At 38.7% G+C, this 20,313-nt stretch overlaps 2 protein-coding genes across 6 annotated transcripts in view; one reads left to right on the forward strand and one right to left on the reverse strand.

The window, feature by feature from the left end:
- LOC143710510 (B-cell receptor CD22-like) overlaps positions 1 to 20,313 on the forward strand; it is a 773,497-nt gene that overhangs the window by 667,913 nt on the left and 85,271 nt on the right. The window lies entirely within an intron of this gene.
- On the reverse strand, positions 1,662 to 19,803 carry LOC143710442 (CMRF35-like molecule 5). 5 transcript variants are annotated; one of them, XM_077201399.1, is made up of 7 exons: positions 19,205 to 19,762; positions 18,770 to 19,099; positions 18,591 to 18,674; positions 2,880 to 2,957; positions 2,434 to 2,544; positions 2,309 to 2,343; positions 1,662 to 2,192 (listed from the first exon to the last, which is right to left on the reverse strand). In XM_077201399.1, the coding sequence occupies exons 1-7, from the start codon at positions 19,242 to 19,244 to the stop codon at positions 1,824 to 1,826; spliced, it is 1,047 nt and encodes a 348-aa protein (XP_077057514.1). In that variant the 5' UTR covers positions 19,245 to 19,762; the 3' UTR covers positions 1,662 to 1,823. The 5 variants fall into 5 exon arrangements, 3 of the variants coding, with proteins under 3 accessions (XP_077057514.1, XP_077057515.1, XP_077057516.1); XM_077201400.1 differs by lacking the exons at positions 18,591 to 18,674; positions 18,770 to 19,099; positions 19,205 to 19,762 and adding exons at positions 3,315 to 3,401; positions 5,420 to 5,743; positions 5,918 to 6,120; XR_013194552.1 differs by lacking the exons at positions 1,662 to 2,192; positions 2,309 to 2,343; positions 2,434 to 2,544; positions 2,880 to 2,957 and adding exons at positions 7,242 to 7,885; positions 8,467 to 12,720; positions 12,911 to 13,038 and having other exon boundaries at positions 19,205 to 19,803.

Here is a 20,313-nt window from a genome sequence, read left to right on the forward strand (position 1 = left end):
CCACTAACAGAAATGGACATCTGGGTGATACCGTAACCAATTTACATCAAGTTTGGACTCTACGAGTTCAGAACACTGCCACAAGGACTTTGAGAAAGGTTTGTAAAGGAAATAAAGCATTTACGAGGCTCTAAAGACTGTTTCATTCAACTGTGTATTTTTTGTGACAATGCAACAAGCTCCACAGGGTGGAAAGGTGGGACGTGATGGGCGGACACTTGGAATGCAACGACCCAATCACAGCACTACACGAGGAAGGCGGGAATTAGTAATCCCCACCCCAACTGGAAGGAATAAAAGCTTTTCCAAGAGAACACACCGTGTTTCTGAGTTTATGACCTGACGAGGGAAGGAACAACAGCACGTCCAAGGTTTTACTCTCGCAAGTAAACCTCCACCCGCATGGACCTACAAGCAGCTCAACCGCTTCTGCTGAGGACTTCAGCTCCAGCAATCAACACTTGACCTGAACGGTTCTTGCCTTTCTAACCTCTAGCCTGCATAGGATCCTGCGGATCGACCACCGCATGTCCTGCAGTTCTCCGGATTACACGAGGACCAGCAGCGAACCTCCAGCACTCAGTGCGGCTCTGCAACTGTTGGGAAGCGATCCAGTCGACTCCCACTGCGAGCGGAAAGATACCAGTGTGAGACGCAGCCCATCGCCGGACTGATCACTGACCACGTGGAGCGTAAATATAAGCTAACCAAACCTCTTCCCAAAGGACTTGGCATTAGGTTGTTGCTATATGAGATTGCTTTTTAGAAACTGAATCTAGGGCCAGTGTTTACAGATAGATACATTAGACACGTTATCTGTATTTATAGTATATGCTCATTTAATATTTCATTCCAGCATCCAGAAAGACCACAAGTGACTCCTCCATAGACTTCTAATTACCCATGCATTGCTTCGTCCAATCCGTTGCTCATCTACTTGGCATTCATTTTATACCTTTTTGTTGATAAATTCATTTTTATTACAAACTGTGTCATTCTTATGTTGAAAATCAGAGGCTCTACCAACTCGCCATGATCTCACTAAATCCTTCAGATTGATCAGATGATGAACTTCCTATAATTTATATCATTCTAATTCTTTCAACAATCTTCCATGATTGTTCTTTATTGTCAAGGTGAAAATGAACGTTTTTGAACTCTTACCATCTGGAAGAGGGGAAAAAACTCTCGCTTAAACAAAACAGGTTAACAAACTCTTTTGGACCAGTATCGATTTGACTGCTGAACAGGAATTAGTGAAGTTTATGATGTGTATATTTTGTGTAATTTTTTAATGTAGGCTATCAGGTTTTGGCAAAATCCTGGCTATAAAGTCCATTACAAATTTCCCTAACAGGGACAATAAAGTATATTTCAATGTCAGTATAGGAAGGAATCATCTGACACTCTCACACTCACCTTAGATGATGTGCGACCAAAAACTCAATATTAATATTTAAGACCATAAATCACTTAAGATGTTTGGATTAGGGCCAATGGGTTAGTTTTGTTACTCAGATCTGGCGAGTCACGACACACCAGAATCGCTACACACAGCAGCTACTGGAGATGAACAGAGGATAAACAGGGGAAAAAGAAGGGAATTTACCTTTTTATTAGCTTTAACTGTAGACGAGGTGTGCTGTAACAAAAAAAATCACACTTTTTTATTTTATTTTATTTTGTTAGCAGCTTATCTTGCTAATAAGATAACTGACTGTGAACTTTATTCATACATTATACACTTTATAAACAGTGTTTTGTACAGAAAAGTGTCTAAAATATTGATTCTTTAAAGCAATGTAGATTTAGATTATTCTTTTTCATTTATGGTTGATCACTGAATATATCGGACCATCGTTTGTTGTGACGTTATGCGGATGCGTTGTGATGTTTTGTGGATGTGTTGCTGTTACGTAGATCAGTTCTGTCCCGCTGTCCTGTGTTGCTTCAGGAGACTTTATACTGGCATAGCAATCACCGGCTGTATCTGTCATCTGATTGGTTGAGTGGGTGTGACTGTGGTTTGAATCAGGCTGCTGATTGGTTACTGTGGTGTAAACAGTAGAGATTTCTGTACAGTTGTTGAGGTGTGATGCAGGCGTCTGATTGGATGAAGATTCAGGCATCTGATTGGATGATGTTACCGCGGCGATGTCTGTATTTTGAATCTCCTCATACATGCGGTCAGTCTGAAAAACAACACATACATCAATAATTTACTAGTTTATATAGATAATTCTGTATTTTGATCAAAACTTTTAACATGTATTTCTGATCTTCTACAGGTAAAGATTTGAACACACACCTCAGGATTGTGCTGCACTTTTTGCTGAAATAAAGCTGAATGGAGCATGAATAAAGAGAAAAAGACAAAGTCAAATCAATTCAAACACTAAAAACAGAACTTTATAATCACAAACAAACTGTTACCTGTCCCAGATTTCCTCTTCTTCCTCTTCTTCTTCAGGATGATGAAGGTTCCACAACACAGAGTCAGAACCAGCAGAACCGAACCCAGACCGCCAGCAACAGAAGCCAGATCTGAACGCAACATTATATTGCATAAACAACACAGTGCTGATTCTGATTACACTAAGTGATTCATAACATTCTTATCATTGATATAAATCATTTGTATTATAGTACTATAGGAATAGTGTAATAGTGTATATTATATTGTGTAACTGAAATGAAACTGCAATGGTAAACCTCAACTCTTCAGAAGGAAACGCTTCTGTCAGTGGTCGATGTCAAAGCATGTTAACCACACGAGTACGTGCCTTGACAAATGTTCAAACCAATTTCCTTTCTCCAAAATGAGCTTATTCTATGTGATCAGAGAGTTGCATTGTGGGTAGTGTAGTTTGTGTGCTTACGAATGTTAGGCTGATAGAGTTGAACTGTAGTATTTCCTGTTGTTGTTCTTGTTGTTTCAGTTTCTGTTTGATGAGTCACTGACAGAGAGAAACACCAGTGACTGTGAATGTGACGAACATGAACACATAAACTCTAAAGCTCTACATTCACACACAAACCATTCACATCATGTGAATATGAACAAAAGTTGTATATTATTTTATTCATAACTCTGATTACTCTCAACTGAAAACATTTTAATGTTCATTCTAAAGACACTCTTATCCAAAGCAAATAGTACATTTTTAATAACCGAGCGCAAACATCTGAGGACTGAACCTTCAGTCTTCAACAACTTTAACACATTTAATCTCAAAGGAATCATCTAACATATATGAATTCAAGTACATTTGGATGCACAATATTCAAGAATATATTCAGACAGATGAACTGACCTGATTGTGGATTCAGTTCTGTTGTACTGAAAGATGACAGTGTTTTTGAAAAAGTGCTGATGGTTGAAACCTCAGTGGTCTTATTATCTGAAGAGTCACAGGAAAGATCAACTTAAAACACTGACACTGATTTTATACATAATGCATACAATCTTTCATTTAATCTGTTTTAATCACTCTGTTTCTTGTTGTGCCAAAGAAATAGAGTAAAATCACTGTAACACACAGCCACTATAGGCGTAGTACTGTATTTTACACTCAACACACTGAAGTATAAGCAGACAATCAACTCAGTACGACAATATGAGTACGTTTACAACCCCAAATAGTTTGTGACAGTAAAGTGCTGACATTTTGTAAACTGCAATAAAATCAAGAATCTCTGTAACGCAAGGAGAAAGCTATACATCAGTTCAGTGTAGAGATATCGGTGAGTTTGAGCTCGAGCTCTTCTCAGATCATCTACAACAGTGTAAGTGTGTGCTGTGGTCAGATGAGTCCATGTTTCAGCTTGTTTTTGGGGAAAGAAACTGAATTTGAGTTCTCAGTCCCATCCAGACTTTCATCAGTTAAAGGTGTAAAAGCAAACCTCTGTCCTGGAGCATCAGTGCAAACGGCAGGAGTGACTTACATGTGTGTGAAGGAACCAATGATGTGGAGACGTACAGTATACTGGGATTGTACAGAGACATTTAATGCCATCAAGATCACATCTTTCCTGGGAACAAGACAATGCCAGGCCTCATTCTGCTCAAGCTAAACAGTGGATGTGCTCGACTGACTTTCATAGTTTGTATTTTTTCAGTGTCAGTGTAATCCTTCGACTGTTTTTGTTACTGATATTCTTTAAATATCTTGTTTTCAACAGAAGAAAGTGATTCATTCAAGTTTGAAACAACTCGAGGGCGAGTAAATCAAGATCAAGAAAATATGATCATATAACACCTATTTTATCATTTCTACACTGGTTACCTATTAAGTTACGTATCAATTACAAAGTATTCCTACTGACCTATAAAGCCCTAAATGGTTTAGCTCCTGTGTATTTAACAGACCTTCTATCGCCATACAATCCATCGCGCTCTTTAAGATCACTAAATTCGAGGCTTCTGGTCATTCCTAGGATATCTAAGTCCACTAAAGGAGGGAGGGCGTTCTCGCATTTAGCTCCGAAACTCTGGAATAGCCTTCCTGATATTGTTCGAGACTCAGACTCGCTGTCCCAGTTTAAAACTAGATTAAAGACGCATCTCTTTAACCAAGCATTCACTTAATGCTTAACCTTTGATACTGCTGAATCAGTTCGAATGCATTAACATTATGAACATCAGCTATGCTAATTATTTCCCATCTGCCTTTCTGCTGTTATCTCGGGACGCTAGTCCCGAGGTAAATAGCGTTCGTCAGCTCCAGTTTGTATCCAGCCTCTCACGGAGACTTCAGATGCCCCAACACCTTTGAAGAGACGACTCAACACCTGTGAAGAGACGACTCAACGCCTGTGAAGAGACGACTCAACGCCTGTGAAGAGATGACTCGACGCCTGTGAAGAGATGACTCGACGCCTGTGAAGAGACGACTCAACGCCTGTGAAGAGATGACTCGACGCCTGTGAAGAGATGACTCGACGCCTGTGAAGAGACGACTCGACGCCTGTGAAGAGACGACTCGACGCCTGTGAAGAGACGACTCAACGCCAGCGATATGTTATGCCATAAATTAATACTTGATTAACTAACTGTATTTTTCTATGTACATTTCCGAAATGCACTTTCTGTAAAGCTGCTTTGAGACAATGTGTATTGTGAAAAGCGCTATACAAATAAATTTGAATTGAATTGAGTAAATGATGACAATCTTGTTTTTTTTTGAGATTTTCTTTAAAGTTGTTCAGTGAAAACATTGGAAATCTTTCCTTTGTACTTTTGCCAGTTAAATAAAGTTGAAACAGAATTAACAATTCACAGATCCCTGATTTTATTGCATTTTACAAACTGATCCATCTTTTCTGGGTTTGGGTTTGTACAAGATTAATGACTTGATCTCTCACTCTCAGCTTGTTTCCATGCAGTTCATTTCTGCTATTAACAAATGTAATCACTTACCCTTTTTAACCAGCAACATAATCTCTGAATAGTCATCAAAAATAATCCCCTCCACAACACACCAGTATTGTCCTGCATCCTCTGTTCTCAGATCAGTGATGGTGACGGTGAAAACTCTGGCCGTCGTGTCGTCAGTCAGAGAGAATCTCTTGTGTTTATATGGAGATCCTGATTTAACCATGATGTTTCTACGTCCAATGTAACTACACTCCCCTTTACAAAAATACTTTGAATATGATTCATATCCAGATTTATATGAGCATCTGATCTCAACTCTCTGTCCTCTGCATCCAGTAATTGTCTGTGAAGCTCCGACAACAACAGCTGAAAACACACATATCATTATATAGAGCTGTTATGTGTGAGAAAGAGACATAAGCAGGCCAGAATAATAACTTACAAATATCATCCATATGAGTCTGATGATCATGTGATAAAGAGGAAGAACAAGAGAAGATGTCAAACTCTGTGTAAAAGAGCTGAGAGTCTCAAACTCACCTGTACAGATGCTGGAAAACAGCAGCAGGACGTCCAACATGATGAAATATGACAAGCGTTTCGCTTCAATAAAAGAACAAATTCTGTGCGACAAACGTTACTGTCGTTCTCTTCCGTACTGAGAGAATAATGTGGCATCAGCAACTGAAATATACATTTCCTTCCCCTTTTCTGTCTCTCTGACCACATCCAGCTCTACAAGACATCAGTAATGATTCATCAAACTTTATTAAATATATAATCAGTGTTTTACTCTGTGAGGAAGGGATGATCCACTTCATTATAAGAGGGAAGGAGTATCTGTGACATTTACAGTGTGTAAATATGAGTGTTTTGCACCAGGATCCCACGATCAGAGGCAAACCAAGAGGAGAGCGAGCGCAACCTAACGCTTTCTGACTTTCTCAGTTTGTGTAAACCTACTTAAGGTTCAGAGTATTTATTTTTCCCACGTCAAGTTCAATTATGTGGTTTTGTTTTATTGATACAGTGTATAGTTTTTTTTTTCTTGATATACCCCGAAATAATGGAAGTGAAATGTGACAACATGCCCCATTGGTGAAGTACATTATAACATGACCATCTGACAGATTCAAATGTTATCTGATCTAATAAAAAAATATATATACACAAGACAACCTAAAATATTTTCGTAATAAAACAAAAATATTAGCTTTTTCATATAAAATAATGGCATTTTTTAACAATTAAAAATAAAATAAATTTTGAGTTTGACAGCGAACACACTGGAAAACACAGCTATACAACAGTTCAAAAAATAATAATAATTAATCATTTCTAAACATTGATTATGAGTCTTTATTCACCCTTTTCTCATTTTTTTTTATAGAAATCATAAAAGTATAGAACAGAAAAGCACAGTTCTAATAGGGGCTCATTGTAACGCAGTGTGACAACATGCCCCGTCTGAGCAAGTAGGATTTAAACCCCGCTAGTGTCTTCTGCTGGTTAGCGAAGCATTAAAGAACCATATCAACTGTTAAATAACATAAATAATATCAGCATTGTCTAATTTAAAATAAACACCAAAAATAGAGATGGAAAATTAACATAAGTAAGAAATTTACTTTTGCTATGGTTAAATAAATGTTCAGTGATATCTTCCAAAGATTTTTGAATTTTGGCAAAATGTCTTTCTCTATATAGTGTTGATATGGCAACTAGTAAATACACAAAGTTTCGTCATGCCAGCATGTGTGGAAGTTTTTAAAACAAGTGTTTTACAACTAGCCCTGCGTGCCCTTCTAAAATATATATTTTCAGATATATAATTATACAACATACAAAAAGTTTTCAAAACACATTCAACAGAACTTAAGTTGTTTATTTTTTTTACAACATCAAAGATTTTTTTAACAAAACTTCAATCTTTATAATAGAAAATGCAATAAAATACAATCTTTATAATAGAAAATACAGTAAAATACAATCTTCAAGATACAAAGTTCATATTTATAACGGATTGTCACCTTAAAAACCGTGACAGGAACAAGCAATGCTCCTACATATAGAAATCAGGTTATGATATACGGGGGGGCTCGAACCCCCCATTAACCCATGAGACCCCCTGAAAGCCTCAAAAGCAAAATTTTAAGGGGGTCCCAAATTTTGTCAAAAAAATTAATAATAAAATATTTCATTGTTACCCGTGTTAAATTCATTAACGAGAACTATGACGAAAAATGTACGTTATTGACCTTTTTCCCCGACTAAGACAAAACGATGAGACGACACCCACGTCATTAAACGATAACTGTGACCATATCAACACATGCAGTATCGTTGGCAAAAAAAAGAGACTGAAATGTGTTTAAAAAAAATAAAAAAAACTTGACCAAAACCGCTTCTCCAAAATTTCTGTCGAATAAAGGAGAAAACAACACATTACAGACTGTTTTTTACGAGCGTTCGTGCTTACGGTTGCCAGATTTCAATAATTTTAGGGCGCTTTCACACTTGGTTCGATTGCCTGTCCCGAACCAGAGTTGGATTGCTCCCCGACTCCCCCGATGGACTGTGTTCACGTTATATTATTTTTATTTGGACCGCGGTACGCTTGCGTCATCAAGCTGCAGCGTAATCGTGTTGCTTGGTAACACCGATGAATGAAAAGGCATCAAAATGGACAGAATTGCTCGCTTCACATTTGTTCTTCTTTGTTTGAACCTTTGTTTGCGGAGGCAAGCATAAATCATCTCTCTGTTTTCAATCCCGCTTTTCGTCAAGCTAAGCGTTTACGCACACACACACAGACAACTGTCCTTTCGACCACATTATACATCATCAATAGCGGTTCACTTCCGCGGTTTGGTTCGATTGTGTTCGTATCAGCAGCGAACCGTACTGGAGTTCACACGAACCGTACCCCAGACCACCGTACAGCGGACTCGAGTACGGTTCGCGGGTGCGCACGCGAGTTCGGAAGACAGCGTTCACATCATCCAAAACGAAGCGAACTCTGACGTCATTCGAACCCGGGTGCGCACCAAAAGTGCTAGCGTGAAAGCGCCCTAAACCCCGGTCAGAGCTTTTCTGTTACAAGAGCACGTTTTCTACCTGGTCTTTTCAATAGTATCTGGCAACCACAACCAAGTAAGCTAGTGTTCCGCGATCTTCATTTGAGATTTTCTACTTAAATTAAGTAGCATATAGTGTTGTGAAAACACTCGGTACTTCGGTACCAATTCGGTACTAAAAAAAATTAACTGTAGGCTAATGTCACGTTGCCATAAGGGGCCGTTCACATGCAAATTCACAATTTTAAATGTAGGCGCATGGCAAACGCGCTCATAATAAAAGCGACGCAGCGCGCTCGTTTTTCCAGGCGCACCTCTGTTCATGGTTGCATAGCAACGACAGACGCCGCGGGAGAGCAAGCGATTGATCGCGCAAAAAACGCGATATGTGAATGGCCTCTAAAGTGGTATCGGGTGCGGTTCTATCGGAGTAGTTTCATGAGTACATGAGCACAGTATCGGACCGACACCAGAGTACTGGTATCAGTATCGGTGCATCCCTGTTTATGTCATTAATATCAGTCCGTCAGAAAAGCAGTTCTAGGCTTATTCTTGCCTGGATAAATCTTAGCAGGTTTAAAAAGCCCTTTTAAAATTAAATATGAATGAAGTTTTGGATTAAATATAAGTATAGTCAACTCAGATAAAACACGTTTTATCTCCTGTATAGTTTGGTAACACTACGATAAGATACCATTCATTAACATTACTTAATGCGTTATCTAACATCAACACATTGAGTGAACCATATATTTTTGCAACATTAATTAATGTTTGTGAATGTTTGACTATTGTTAAACTATTTTATCTAATCTTATTGTAAAGTGTTTTTAATGCAGATGTACAGTTTCCACCTTTGTAACCGTGATATACACTTTAATACATGTACATTTAATCTAAATGAAGCTTTGGTACCGAAATTGGTACCGAGATCTGTGGATTTTTACTGGTATTGGTACCGAATACTGAAATGTTGGTACCGTGACAACACTAATAGCATATGAAATTGCATTGGCGTTTGTTTGAAATGTAACATCTATGCAAAATAATCCTTGAATGATTTCTTATCGAAGGCCATTCCCGTTTCGAATATGTGATTGTGTATTGTCAACAATAAGCATAAACATTCTGCATTCCCATTTTGTAGTGTGGATCATTCACTGCGACATTTAAACAGATTCTCATGTTTAATCTGTTATCTGATAAAAATACTTCATGCTACTGCCCACTAACATGCTTTTAAAGCTACTGTTGTCCATTTTTTTTTTTTACAAAAACACGTTTATGTCACATGCACAGATCAGGAAAATCTAAATTTTCTCGGCGGGCAATGCCCCCCAACGCCCCAGCAAGATCATTTTTGGGACCTCGGTATTTATAAAACCCTGTGTAATACACCCAGTAATAACAGTGATGCATTGATCCTTTGAATAGTTGTCCAATTTTCATGTTTGGACTAAGGAATAGTCACTCAAAATTCATAATTAGTTGTCTCTTCCTATAGTCTGTGGGCCAGTATTAATTGCAAAAACTGTGATAAGTGATAATGTGCAAATACTACTGGCCCGTTTTGGGGTAAACTAATATGCAAGACTAGTCTTACATGTCTTAAAGGTCCCCTGACATGAAATTTTCACTTTCTGAGGTTTTTTAACATTAATATGAGTTCCCCTAGCCTGTATTTGGTCCCCTCGTGTCTAGAAATTTCAATCATTGGCTCTCTTTCTCTGCCTGTGAGAAAATGAAAGCTCAGACGGGCTGATCTTGAATCTCCTCCGTATGACGTCATACGGAGGAAAGGTTACCTCCCCTTTCTCTGCTTTTACCTGCCAGAGAATTTGGCCCGCCCATGAGAAAACGAGCTAGGAAGTACGAACGCGCGCGATTTTAGTTTTTCCTAGAGAAATATCATGGCGTGCAAACGAGCGAAGCACGGCCGTTGCTCAATAATAGATTGTACAAATGAACACAGGAGTATTTTTTCAGTTCTGTAATCCAACCCACAGAAGAACCAGTGGATTCATTTAATTTTCTCTGGAAATGCGCCGACACGACTTCCAAAAGTTTTGTATGTCTGCGCCAGACATTTTACCAACGACTGTTTCCTCAACTTGGGTCAATACAGAGCCGGGCTTGCTGAACATCTTAAAATAAAGTCTGGATCAGTACCAATTCTCTTTGACTCAGCCACAAACCTCGGACAAGTAAGTCAACTAATGATATATAATTGTGTTGCTTTACTGTTTATGGTTACCTAGCTTGTTACACATAGAATGTGGCTGTAACATTCATTAGCTATGCAGCCAACAGCCGAGTTACTGTCGCTAATGTAAAGGTAGATAGCATCAAGTATGTGTGTGAATGCACACACTGCAACGTGAGTGTTGTTTACTTCTTTGTTATTTGGATAACAGTTCTCCTGTCGGTGATATGGCACGCGCGATATCCGCATTTCAAGATCGCAGAGCTTGATGTTATTGTAAAAAGATAAATTACAGATGTTACTGATCTCTGCGTACTAGAACTGTAGGCTAGCGTTAGCTACATAACTAACAGCATACATAAACCATCCGAATAAAGTACCGTATCCAGACATTAATCTTTATTTTAATAATTGATCAACTAATTATGTCAACTCAACTCATTTAATGCAGAAGAGCTGCATAAACTACTCATTTAATAATGTCAACTAAGTAAATTTATTGATTAGGGCTTGTTAAGCGCAAAAGGCAGAAGTTTTTCCAGGATATTGTATAAAATATCTCCTTCAGGACATGATCACACAAACCAAGTTTCATAATAATAACCTACTGCGTTCATAAAATACATCATATTACTAGAAAATAGTCTAAATAGGCTAATTAAGCCACTAATTTTGCCTCTTTTGTGTATTGCCTCATAATCGCTGCTTGCTGCAATATTTCACATTTAAATTAGCTTTATTGAACTGGAAAACAAGGTGTACTAATTACAGAGAATATTGAATTTTGTGTAATTTTTACATTTTATTTAAAATTAAAAAAAATTAGTTGTTGGTTACTTTTCTGGTTATATTAGTAATATTATACAATTTAAATAATAGTGATAACAGTAAAAATAAAAAGTTTGTAAATAAAAAATGTAGATATTACTATATTTTTACAGTATTTTTCATTTATGGCTGATCACTGAATATATATGACCTAGAGCAGCAGATTAATCGTTAAAGATCTTATTCATAACTGACCATAATTATGTCTATATATGCAATATTATACAAGTATGTCTTTTATTCCTGTTTGAAGGTGTTAATGTTTTAACTGACACAGCTTGATATCGGCAGTGATAAAACACGAGCTGCTCACGGGCGCTGATGCATGTGATGTGAAACTGTTTAAAACAGAGACTGGTTAACCTTTGAAAGTACAATCATCTGCAATATTCAAATCTGCGTTTGCGCTGTCATGTATGAAGCAGCTTCACAAACTAACCGTCTTTCAACCATTATCCGTATTTATGCGTCACAAACATTTAAATAACGGGGTAAAGGTTTATAGTTTGGGTATAAACACGGTGTTGATGAAAATAAGAGTAAATCATCTTTGAAAAGAGTATTTTGACACTTGAATGTATTGTATTGCTTATCGTTACGCCAGGCGGAGGCGACTGAGTGTTTAAAAAAAGTGTTTGTCATTGAATCATTAATTTAAAAGATGTATTCACAAACGCCGATTCATCCAATAATGAAACCATGATTTTTTTGTTCAAATTAATATATCTTTTAAATAGACTAAAGCAATCACCATTTTGTCAGAACCTCTTCTTTGCACGTTATTCTGTTTTTTTGTCTGGTGTTTTTCTCCAGAATTGTGGGAGAATCACGATGTCCGTATTACACAAAAGAATTGTGACTCAATTTATCCAGAATCGTGGAGCTTTAAGTGGATCCTCGTCTGTTGTGATGTTTAGTGGATGTGTTGCAGTGAGGTAGTTATAATCACCGACTGTATCTGTCACCTGATTGGTTGAGTGGGTGTGACTGGAGTTTGAATCAGGCTGCTGATTGGTTACTGTGGCATAAACAGTAGATTCATATGTGCAGTTGTTGAGGTGTGATGCAGGCGTCTGATTGGATGAAAATGCAGGCGTCTGATTGGATGAAAATGCAGGCGTCTGATTGGATGAAAATGCAGGCGTCTGATTGGATGAAAATGCAGGCGTCTGATTGGATGAAGATGTTACCACATTGAAGTCTGTGTTTTGAATCTCCTCAGCCATGCAGTCAGTCTGAAAAACAACATACATCAATAATTTAATAGTTTACATAGATTAAACACTCTGCTGATCAATAAACAATCATTTAACAAATTTAATATCTGATCTTCTACAGGTAAAGATTTGAACTCTGCTGATCAATAAACAATCATTTAACGAATTTAATATCTGATCTTCTACAGGTAAAGATTTGAACTCTCACCTCAGGATTGTCTGTCCCAGATTTCCTCTTCCTCTTCTTCAGGATGATGAAGGTTCCACAACACAGAGTCAGAACCAGCAGAACCGAACCCAGACCGCCAGCAACAGAAGCCAGATCTGAACGCAACACTAAACATGATATTTACATGATGAAACACACTGCAGGTTCTGATTATACTGTTAAATAAACAGCAGATATTAATCCTTTTGATTATTGTACTATTAAAGATATTGTAATATTGGAAATATACAGCTGTTATACAGAGTAACAGAAGTGAAACTGCAATGGTAAACCTCAACTCTTCAGAAGGAAACACTTCTCTTTACGGTTGATGTCAAATTAAATTAATCGAAATCTGATTTGCGCATCATTTTATGTTCATACAGGAGCTAAAATGTGTCTCAACAAATGTACAAACCAATTTACTTTCAAAGAGTGATCATGTGATCAATAAGGCTGCAGTTGCACTATGGGTAGTGTAGTTTGTGTGTTTGGCTGAAAGAGTTAAACTGCAGTGTTTCAACTCTTTACCTGCAGAAGATCAGAAAAAACACTGTCTGTAAAATGACGCGTCAAACAATCAGTTTTACATTTGATTGCAAGTGTTGAGGAACATCACAACCTCTAAATGTTGCAATTGTGGTTTATTTTTCACAGAAGTTGAAGCTTTGATGAAATTCAGTTTCCAAGTTTGTGTAAGAACAAGCTGTTCTTACAACACGTAATTACAGGAATTAAATCATGATAATAAATGCAACATTACAATTGTGTTTAGAAGCTTGATATCTCTATATTTACTATAATCAGACTAACTAATAATATTTTGATGGAAGTTAAGTTCTGAAAAGTTATGTAAACGGGTCAGTGACAAATAAGGTTTGTCAAGATGAGAAATTTGAAAATCTTGTAAAAACATGTTTTAAAAGCATGCATCAGGTATATTAAGATGTACATAGTGTATTTATGTTGATTTTATGTAATTAAAAATGACATTTGCGCCATTTTTTACAAAAGTTAAGACTGAATGTACCTGAATGTGTCAAATGGTGACTGCCAAACTGCCAAAGAATGAGAAATATTAAATATTTTATCCACCTAGATGGCATGTAAGTGTACATCCAGAAATAAATACTTCGTTTTAATATATAACACGAAAATAGATTTTAGTTCTCTCTAAATGTAATTTTTAATGTGTTTTTGCAATATTTGGCAGGATATATGCTGAAAACACCTCTTTTTTCTAAATAATCTTATGTAAAAATTGTTAAAAAAGAGACCAATGAGAACCAATGAGGTTCATTCTCGTGTTACGCAGCACGTTTAAGCTTCAGCAAGAACCAATGAGGTTCATTCTCGTGTTACGCAGCACGTTTAAGCTTCAGCAAGAACCAATGAGATTCATTCTCGTGTTACGCAGCGCGTTTGAGCTTCAGCAAGAACCAATGAGGTTCATTCTCGTGTTACGCAGCACGTTTGAGCTTCAGCAAGAACCAATGAGGTTCATTCTCGTGTTACGCAGCACGTTTGAGCTTCAGCAAGAACCAATGAGGTTCATTCTCGTGTTATGCAGCGCGTTTGAGCTTCAGCAAGAACCAATGAGGTTCATTCTCGTGTTACGCAGCACGTTTGAGCTTCTCCAAGAACCAATGAGGTTCATTCTCGTGTTACGCAGCACGTTTGAGCTTCTCCAAGAACCAATGAGGTTCATTCTCGTGTTACGCAGCACGTTTGAGCTTCAGCAAGAACCAATGATGTTCATTCTCGTGTTACGCAGCGCCTTTGAGCTTCAGCAAGAACCAATGAGGTTCATTCTCGTGTTACGCAGCACGTTTGAGCTTCAGCAAGAACCAATGAGGTTCATTCTCGTGTTACGCAGCACGTTTGAGCTTCTCCAAGAACCAATGAGGTTCATTCTCGTGTTACGCAGCACGTTTGAGCTTCAGCAAGAACCAATGAGGTTCATTCTCGTGTTACGCAGCACGTTTGAGCTTCAGCAAGAACCAATGAGGTTCATTCTCGTGTTACGCAGCGCGTTTGAGCTTCAGCAAGAACCAATGAGGTTCATTCTCGTGTTACGCAGCGCGTTTGAGCTTCAGCAAGAACCAATGAGGTTCATTATCGTGTTACGCAGCACGTTTGAGCTTCTGCAAGAACCAATGAGGTTCATTCTCGTTTACGCAGCACGTTTGAACTGCAGCAAGAACCAATGAGGTTCATTCCCGTTTACGCAGCACGTTTGAACTGCAGCAAGAACCAATGAGGTTCATTCTCGTGTTACGCAGCGCCTTTGAGCTTCAGCAAGAACCAATGATGTTCATTCTCGTGTTACGCAGCGCCTTTGAGCTTCAGCAAGAACCAATGAGGTTCATTCTCGTGTTACGCAGCACGTTTGAGCTTCAGCAAGAACCAATGAGGTTCATTCTCGTGTTACGCAGCACGTTTGAGCTTCTCCAAGAACCAATGAGGTTCATTCTCGTGTTACGCAGCACGTTTGAGCTTCAGCAAGAACCAATGAGGTTCATTCTCGTGTTACGCAGCACGTTTGAGCTTCAGCAAGAACCAATGAGGTTCATTCTCGTGTTACGCAGCGCGTTTGAGCTTCAGCAAGAACCAATGAGGTTCATTCTCGTGTTACGCAGCGCGTTTGAGCTTCAGCAAGAACCAATGAGGTTCATTCTCGTGTTACGCAGCACGTTTGAGCTTCAGCAAGAACCAATGAGGTTCATTCTCGTGTTACGCAGCACGTTTGAACTGCAGCAAGAACCAATGAGGTTCATTCCCGTTTACGCAGCACGTTTGAACTGCAGCAAGAACCAATGAGGTTCATTCTCGTGTTACGCAGCACGTTTGAGCTTCAGCAAGAACCAATGAGGTTCATTCTCGTGTTACGCAGCACGTTTGAGCTTCTGCAAGAACCAATGAGGTTCATTCTCGTGTTACGCAGCACGTTTGAGCTTCTGCAAGAACCAATGAGGTTCATTCTCGTTTACGCAGCACGTTTGAGCTTCAGCAAGAACCAATGAGGTTCATTCTCGTGTTACGCAGCGCGTTTGAGCTTCAGCAAGAACCAATGAGGTTCATTCTCGTTTACGCAGCACGTTTGAGCTTCAGCAAGAACCAATGAGGTTCATTCTCGTGTTACGCAGCACGTTTGAGCTTCAGCAAGAACCAATGAGGTTCATTCTCGTGTTACGCAGCACGTTTGAGCTTCTGCAAGAACCAATGAGGTTCATTCTCGTGTTACGCAGCACGTTTGAGCTTCTGCAAGAACCAATGAGGTTCATTCTCGTTTACGCAGCACGTTTGAGCTTCAGCAAGAACCAATGAGGTTCATTCTCGTGTTACGCAGCGCGTTTGAGCTTCTGCAAGAACCAATGAGGTTCATTCTCGTGTTATGCAGCACGTTTGAGCTTCAGCAAGAACCAATGAGGTTCATTCTCGTGTTACGCAGCACGTTTGAGCTTCTGCAAGAACCAATGAGGTTCATTCTCGTGTTACGCAGCACGTTTGAGCTTCTGCAAGAACCAATGAGGTTCATTCTCGTTTACGCAGCACGTTTGAGCTTCAGCAAGAACCAATGAGGTTCATTCTCGTGTTACGCAGCACGTTTGAGCTTCTGCAAGAACCAATGAGGTTCATTCTCGTTTACGCAGCACGTTTGAGCTTCAGCAAGAACCAATGAGGTTCATTCTCGTGTTACGCAGCACGTTTGAGCTTCAGCAAGAACCAATGAGGTTCATTCTCGTGTTACGCAGCGCGTTTGAGCTTCAGCAAGAACCAATGAGGTTAATTCTCGTGTTACGCAGCGCGTTTGAGCTTCAGCAAGAACCAATGAGGTTCATTCTCGTGTTACGCAGCGCGTTTGAGCTTCAGCAAGAACCAATGAGGTTCATTGTCGTGTTACGCAGCACGTTTGAGCTTCAGCAAGAACCAATGAGGTTCATTCTCGTGTTACGCAGCGCGTTTGAGCTTCAGCAAGAACCAATGAGGTTAATTCTCGTGTTACGCAGCGCGTTTGAGCTTCAGCAAGAACCAATGAGGTTCATTCTCGTGTTACGCAGCACGTTTGAGCTTCTCCAAGAACCAATGAGGTTCATTCTCGTGTTACGCAGCACGTTTGAGCTTCAGCAAGAACCAATGAGGTTCATTCTCGTGTTACGCAGCGCGTTTGAGCTTCAGCAAGAACCAATGAGGTTCATTCTCGTGTTACGCAGCGCGTTTGAGCTTCAGCAAGAACCAATGAGGTTAATTCTCGTGTTACGCAGCGCGTTTGAGCTTCAGCAAGAACCAATGAGGTTCATTCTCGTGTTACGCAGCACGTTTGAGCTTCTCCAAGAACCAATGAGGTTCATTCTCGTGTTACGCAGCACGTTTGAGCTTCAGCAAGAACCAATGAGGTTCATTCTCGTGTTACGCAGCACGTTTGAGCTTCTCCAAGAACCAATGAGGTTCATTCTCGTGTTACGCAGCGCGTTTGAGCTTCAGCAAGAACCAATGAGGTTCATTCTCGTGTTACGCAGCGCGTTTGAGCTTCAGCAAGAACCAATGAGGTTCATTCTCGTGTTACGCAGCGCGTTTGAGCTTCAGCAAGAACCAATGAGGTTCATTCTCGTGTTACGCAGCGCGTTTGAGCTTCAGCAAGAACCAATGAGGTTCATTCTCGTGTTACGCAGCACGTTTGAGCTTCAGCAAGAACCAATGAGGTTCATTCTCGTGTTACGCAGCACGTTTAAGTTTCAGCAAGAACCAATGAGGTTACATTGGTTACATTAAATGCTTGAAAAGAGTTATTAATAGTAGGTTAGTGTATAGCCTATTACATTTTTAATCAGCATCATAAACTAGTGATATTTTACTAAATTGGCCCCTAACAGAAAGGCTTGTAATAGGAGTCAATAGGTGTAACCGGTTACACCATTTGACATTTCCGTTTAAAATCAAATTTGACAGGCATTATCATGGACACCTATGTAACCATGTGGCCTCGGTGGTAATATTTAAAATGTAATTTTTAAGTTAATAATCACTTTGATAATAATGAGGAATTATCAATGTATTCCCGGGGTCATACCATTTGACATATACTTAAGAATACCTGACCATACCCTAAAATTTTCAAATTATCTCACATTTTAAAGAGAATTAATAACATTTGCATGCAGCAGTTAGTATCACCAGGGGACCGTCTCTGTGATATAAATTCATGTCACATGGTCTTCTTACACAATATTAACAAAATTACTCTTTGAATGGTGGTTACACCACCTTGACACTTCAGGAATTTGACATGACTCACATGGTTCCCCAAATTAATTATAATATTCATAACAATGGTGTTCCATTTACTTTTATTTACTGTTAAGAAAGTTCTAATTTAAGACTATGCCAAACTAGCTGATATGGTGTTTTACACCACATAGACATTTTTGCAATCATCCCCCAAATATTCTCTCAAAATGAATTAAAACCAGAAATTTTAGACTTGGTCCTCAAAAAAGAGAATGTATGCAAGTAATTTGACATTTTATTTTGAAATTTTAACCCTATTAAATTTAATTCTACCATATGAACACAAAAAAAAAAAAATATTTTCATCAACACACATGTGAGTGCAGATGTCAGCGGGTGCAGTCACAGTGTGTGTGTGTGTGTGTGTGTGTGTGTGTGTGTGTGTGTGTACCTGTGCTGGTGTGTTCAGTGTTGCGGTTTGTATATGGACTAACGCTGGATGTTGAGATCTGGACACGTGTTGTTGTCTCTGGAGCTGAGAAAGGAAAAAGAGCCGTTAAGCCGTGACAAATATATTCATAAAACATAAATGATGAAATAGATTGTTATTCAGTATTGAATATTAGGCACCTCTGATCACAATAAGCTCCACTTGTTGGTAGTTTTCATATCCATGTCCAGCTTTACAGCCGTACGGTCCAGCATCTTCCATCTTCAGGATACTGATGGTCACTGTAAATGATCTGGTCTGATGATTATCCTGCAGTGAGAATCTGCCACTGGACACAAAAGTCTCCATTCCATCAGATTGTAGTATAATGACACGGTCTCTGTAATGTCCTCTGTAGAAGTATTTGTAACTGTAAGCATGTAGAAATCCTTCTGGAAAAGGGCAGGTAATGCTCACGTGTCGTCCCTCTGTTCCATTCACTGTAACGTTCACAGAAAGTGAACTGCTCACTACACACACACACACACACACACACACTGCTTTACTCATACACTGATAACATACACAATAACATTAGATAATAAACACTTTTAGTAGAGATCTTCAGCTCTTACCCGTCAGCAGAAACACACAAACTATCAGTGGAAACTTCATTTCTTCATCAGTTCAGTTCAGAAAATCAGTCTGAAACTCTCAGTAGTTCCTCACACGACTCTCTGAAACTCAAACAGCAATAATACTGCTCTCATCTATCAGTGGAGAGTAAAATGATACGCTTGTTGCTCATCTCACGTGACAAACTCAACTGTTCAGTGACAGTAGTTGTGTCCCGATTCAGAGGCTTCATCTGCTTTTCTTTTCTTTCTTTGTTTGTTTTTGTTTTTTTGGATGCACCCTTCGAAGGCTGGTTGCGTCACCGCTGCGCCAGGAAAGCTGTCCCGATGTGAAGCTCCTTCGAATGAGGACTCTTTCTTCCTTTCTTTTCTCTTTCGGCCGCGAAGGATAGAACAAATGAGCCTTCTCAGCTTGGCCTGTCCCAATTTTTGCATGCACTGTTGCCAACTAAATAATTTTCAGGGGACGTTGCTAAAGGCAGATCGATTCTTCTTCTTGTTCTTCTTCTTCTTCTTCTTCTTCTTCTTCTTCTTCTTCTTCTTCTTCTTCTTCTTCTTCTGTTTAGTGGCGGATCATATCTTCACGATATATAGCGCCATCTATTGGACTTTTTATTTATTTTTCTTTTTTTTATTAATTGAATGTAATACAAGAACCGGAACAAATACCAGAGGAGAAAAGAAGGAAAAAGAAACATACAAAAATACAAAATGTACAATAATAATAATAATAATAATAATAATAATACAAGAAAAGAAAAGACAAAAAAGATGATACAATCAAGTAGAGCATGTTAGGATAAGAAAATGCGACAATTTTAAATGGGGATTTTGAAGAGAGCACAACATGACAATGTTTTCCTTGCCTTGGCTTTCTCTAAAACAGAAAGCGTTTGAAGGTAGCCTATTGTTGAAATTCGTTGAGAAAATGTTTGAATAATGGCTTATGATTGGAAAATTTGCTTTTATGAATCTGAAATTTTGCTAGGAGAAGTAATAGATGTATAAAGTGAAATGCTTTCTCAAAGTTTTTCTTCGTATTAGTAGAACCAAATAAAACATATTTCCAAAAAAAGGAAAAATGAGGGTACACAAAAATCAGTAATATA

This window comes from Siphateles boraxobius, unplaced genomic scaffold (assembly GCF_051911475.1).
Source record: "Siphateles boraxobius isolate OS27281-9 unplaced genomic scaffold, OSU_SipBor_1 47, whole genome shotgun sequence".
In the NCBI taxonomy this organism is placed as follows: domain Eukaryota; kingdom Metazoa; phylum Chordata; class Actinopteri; order Cypriniformes; family Leuciscidae; genus Siphateles; species Siphateles boraxobius.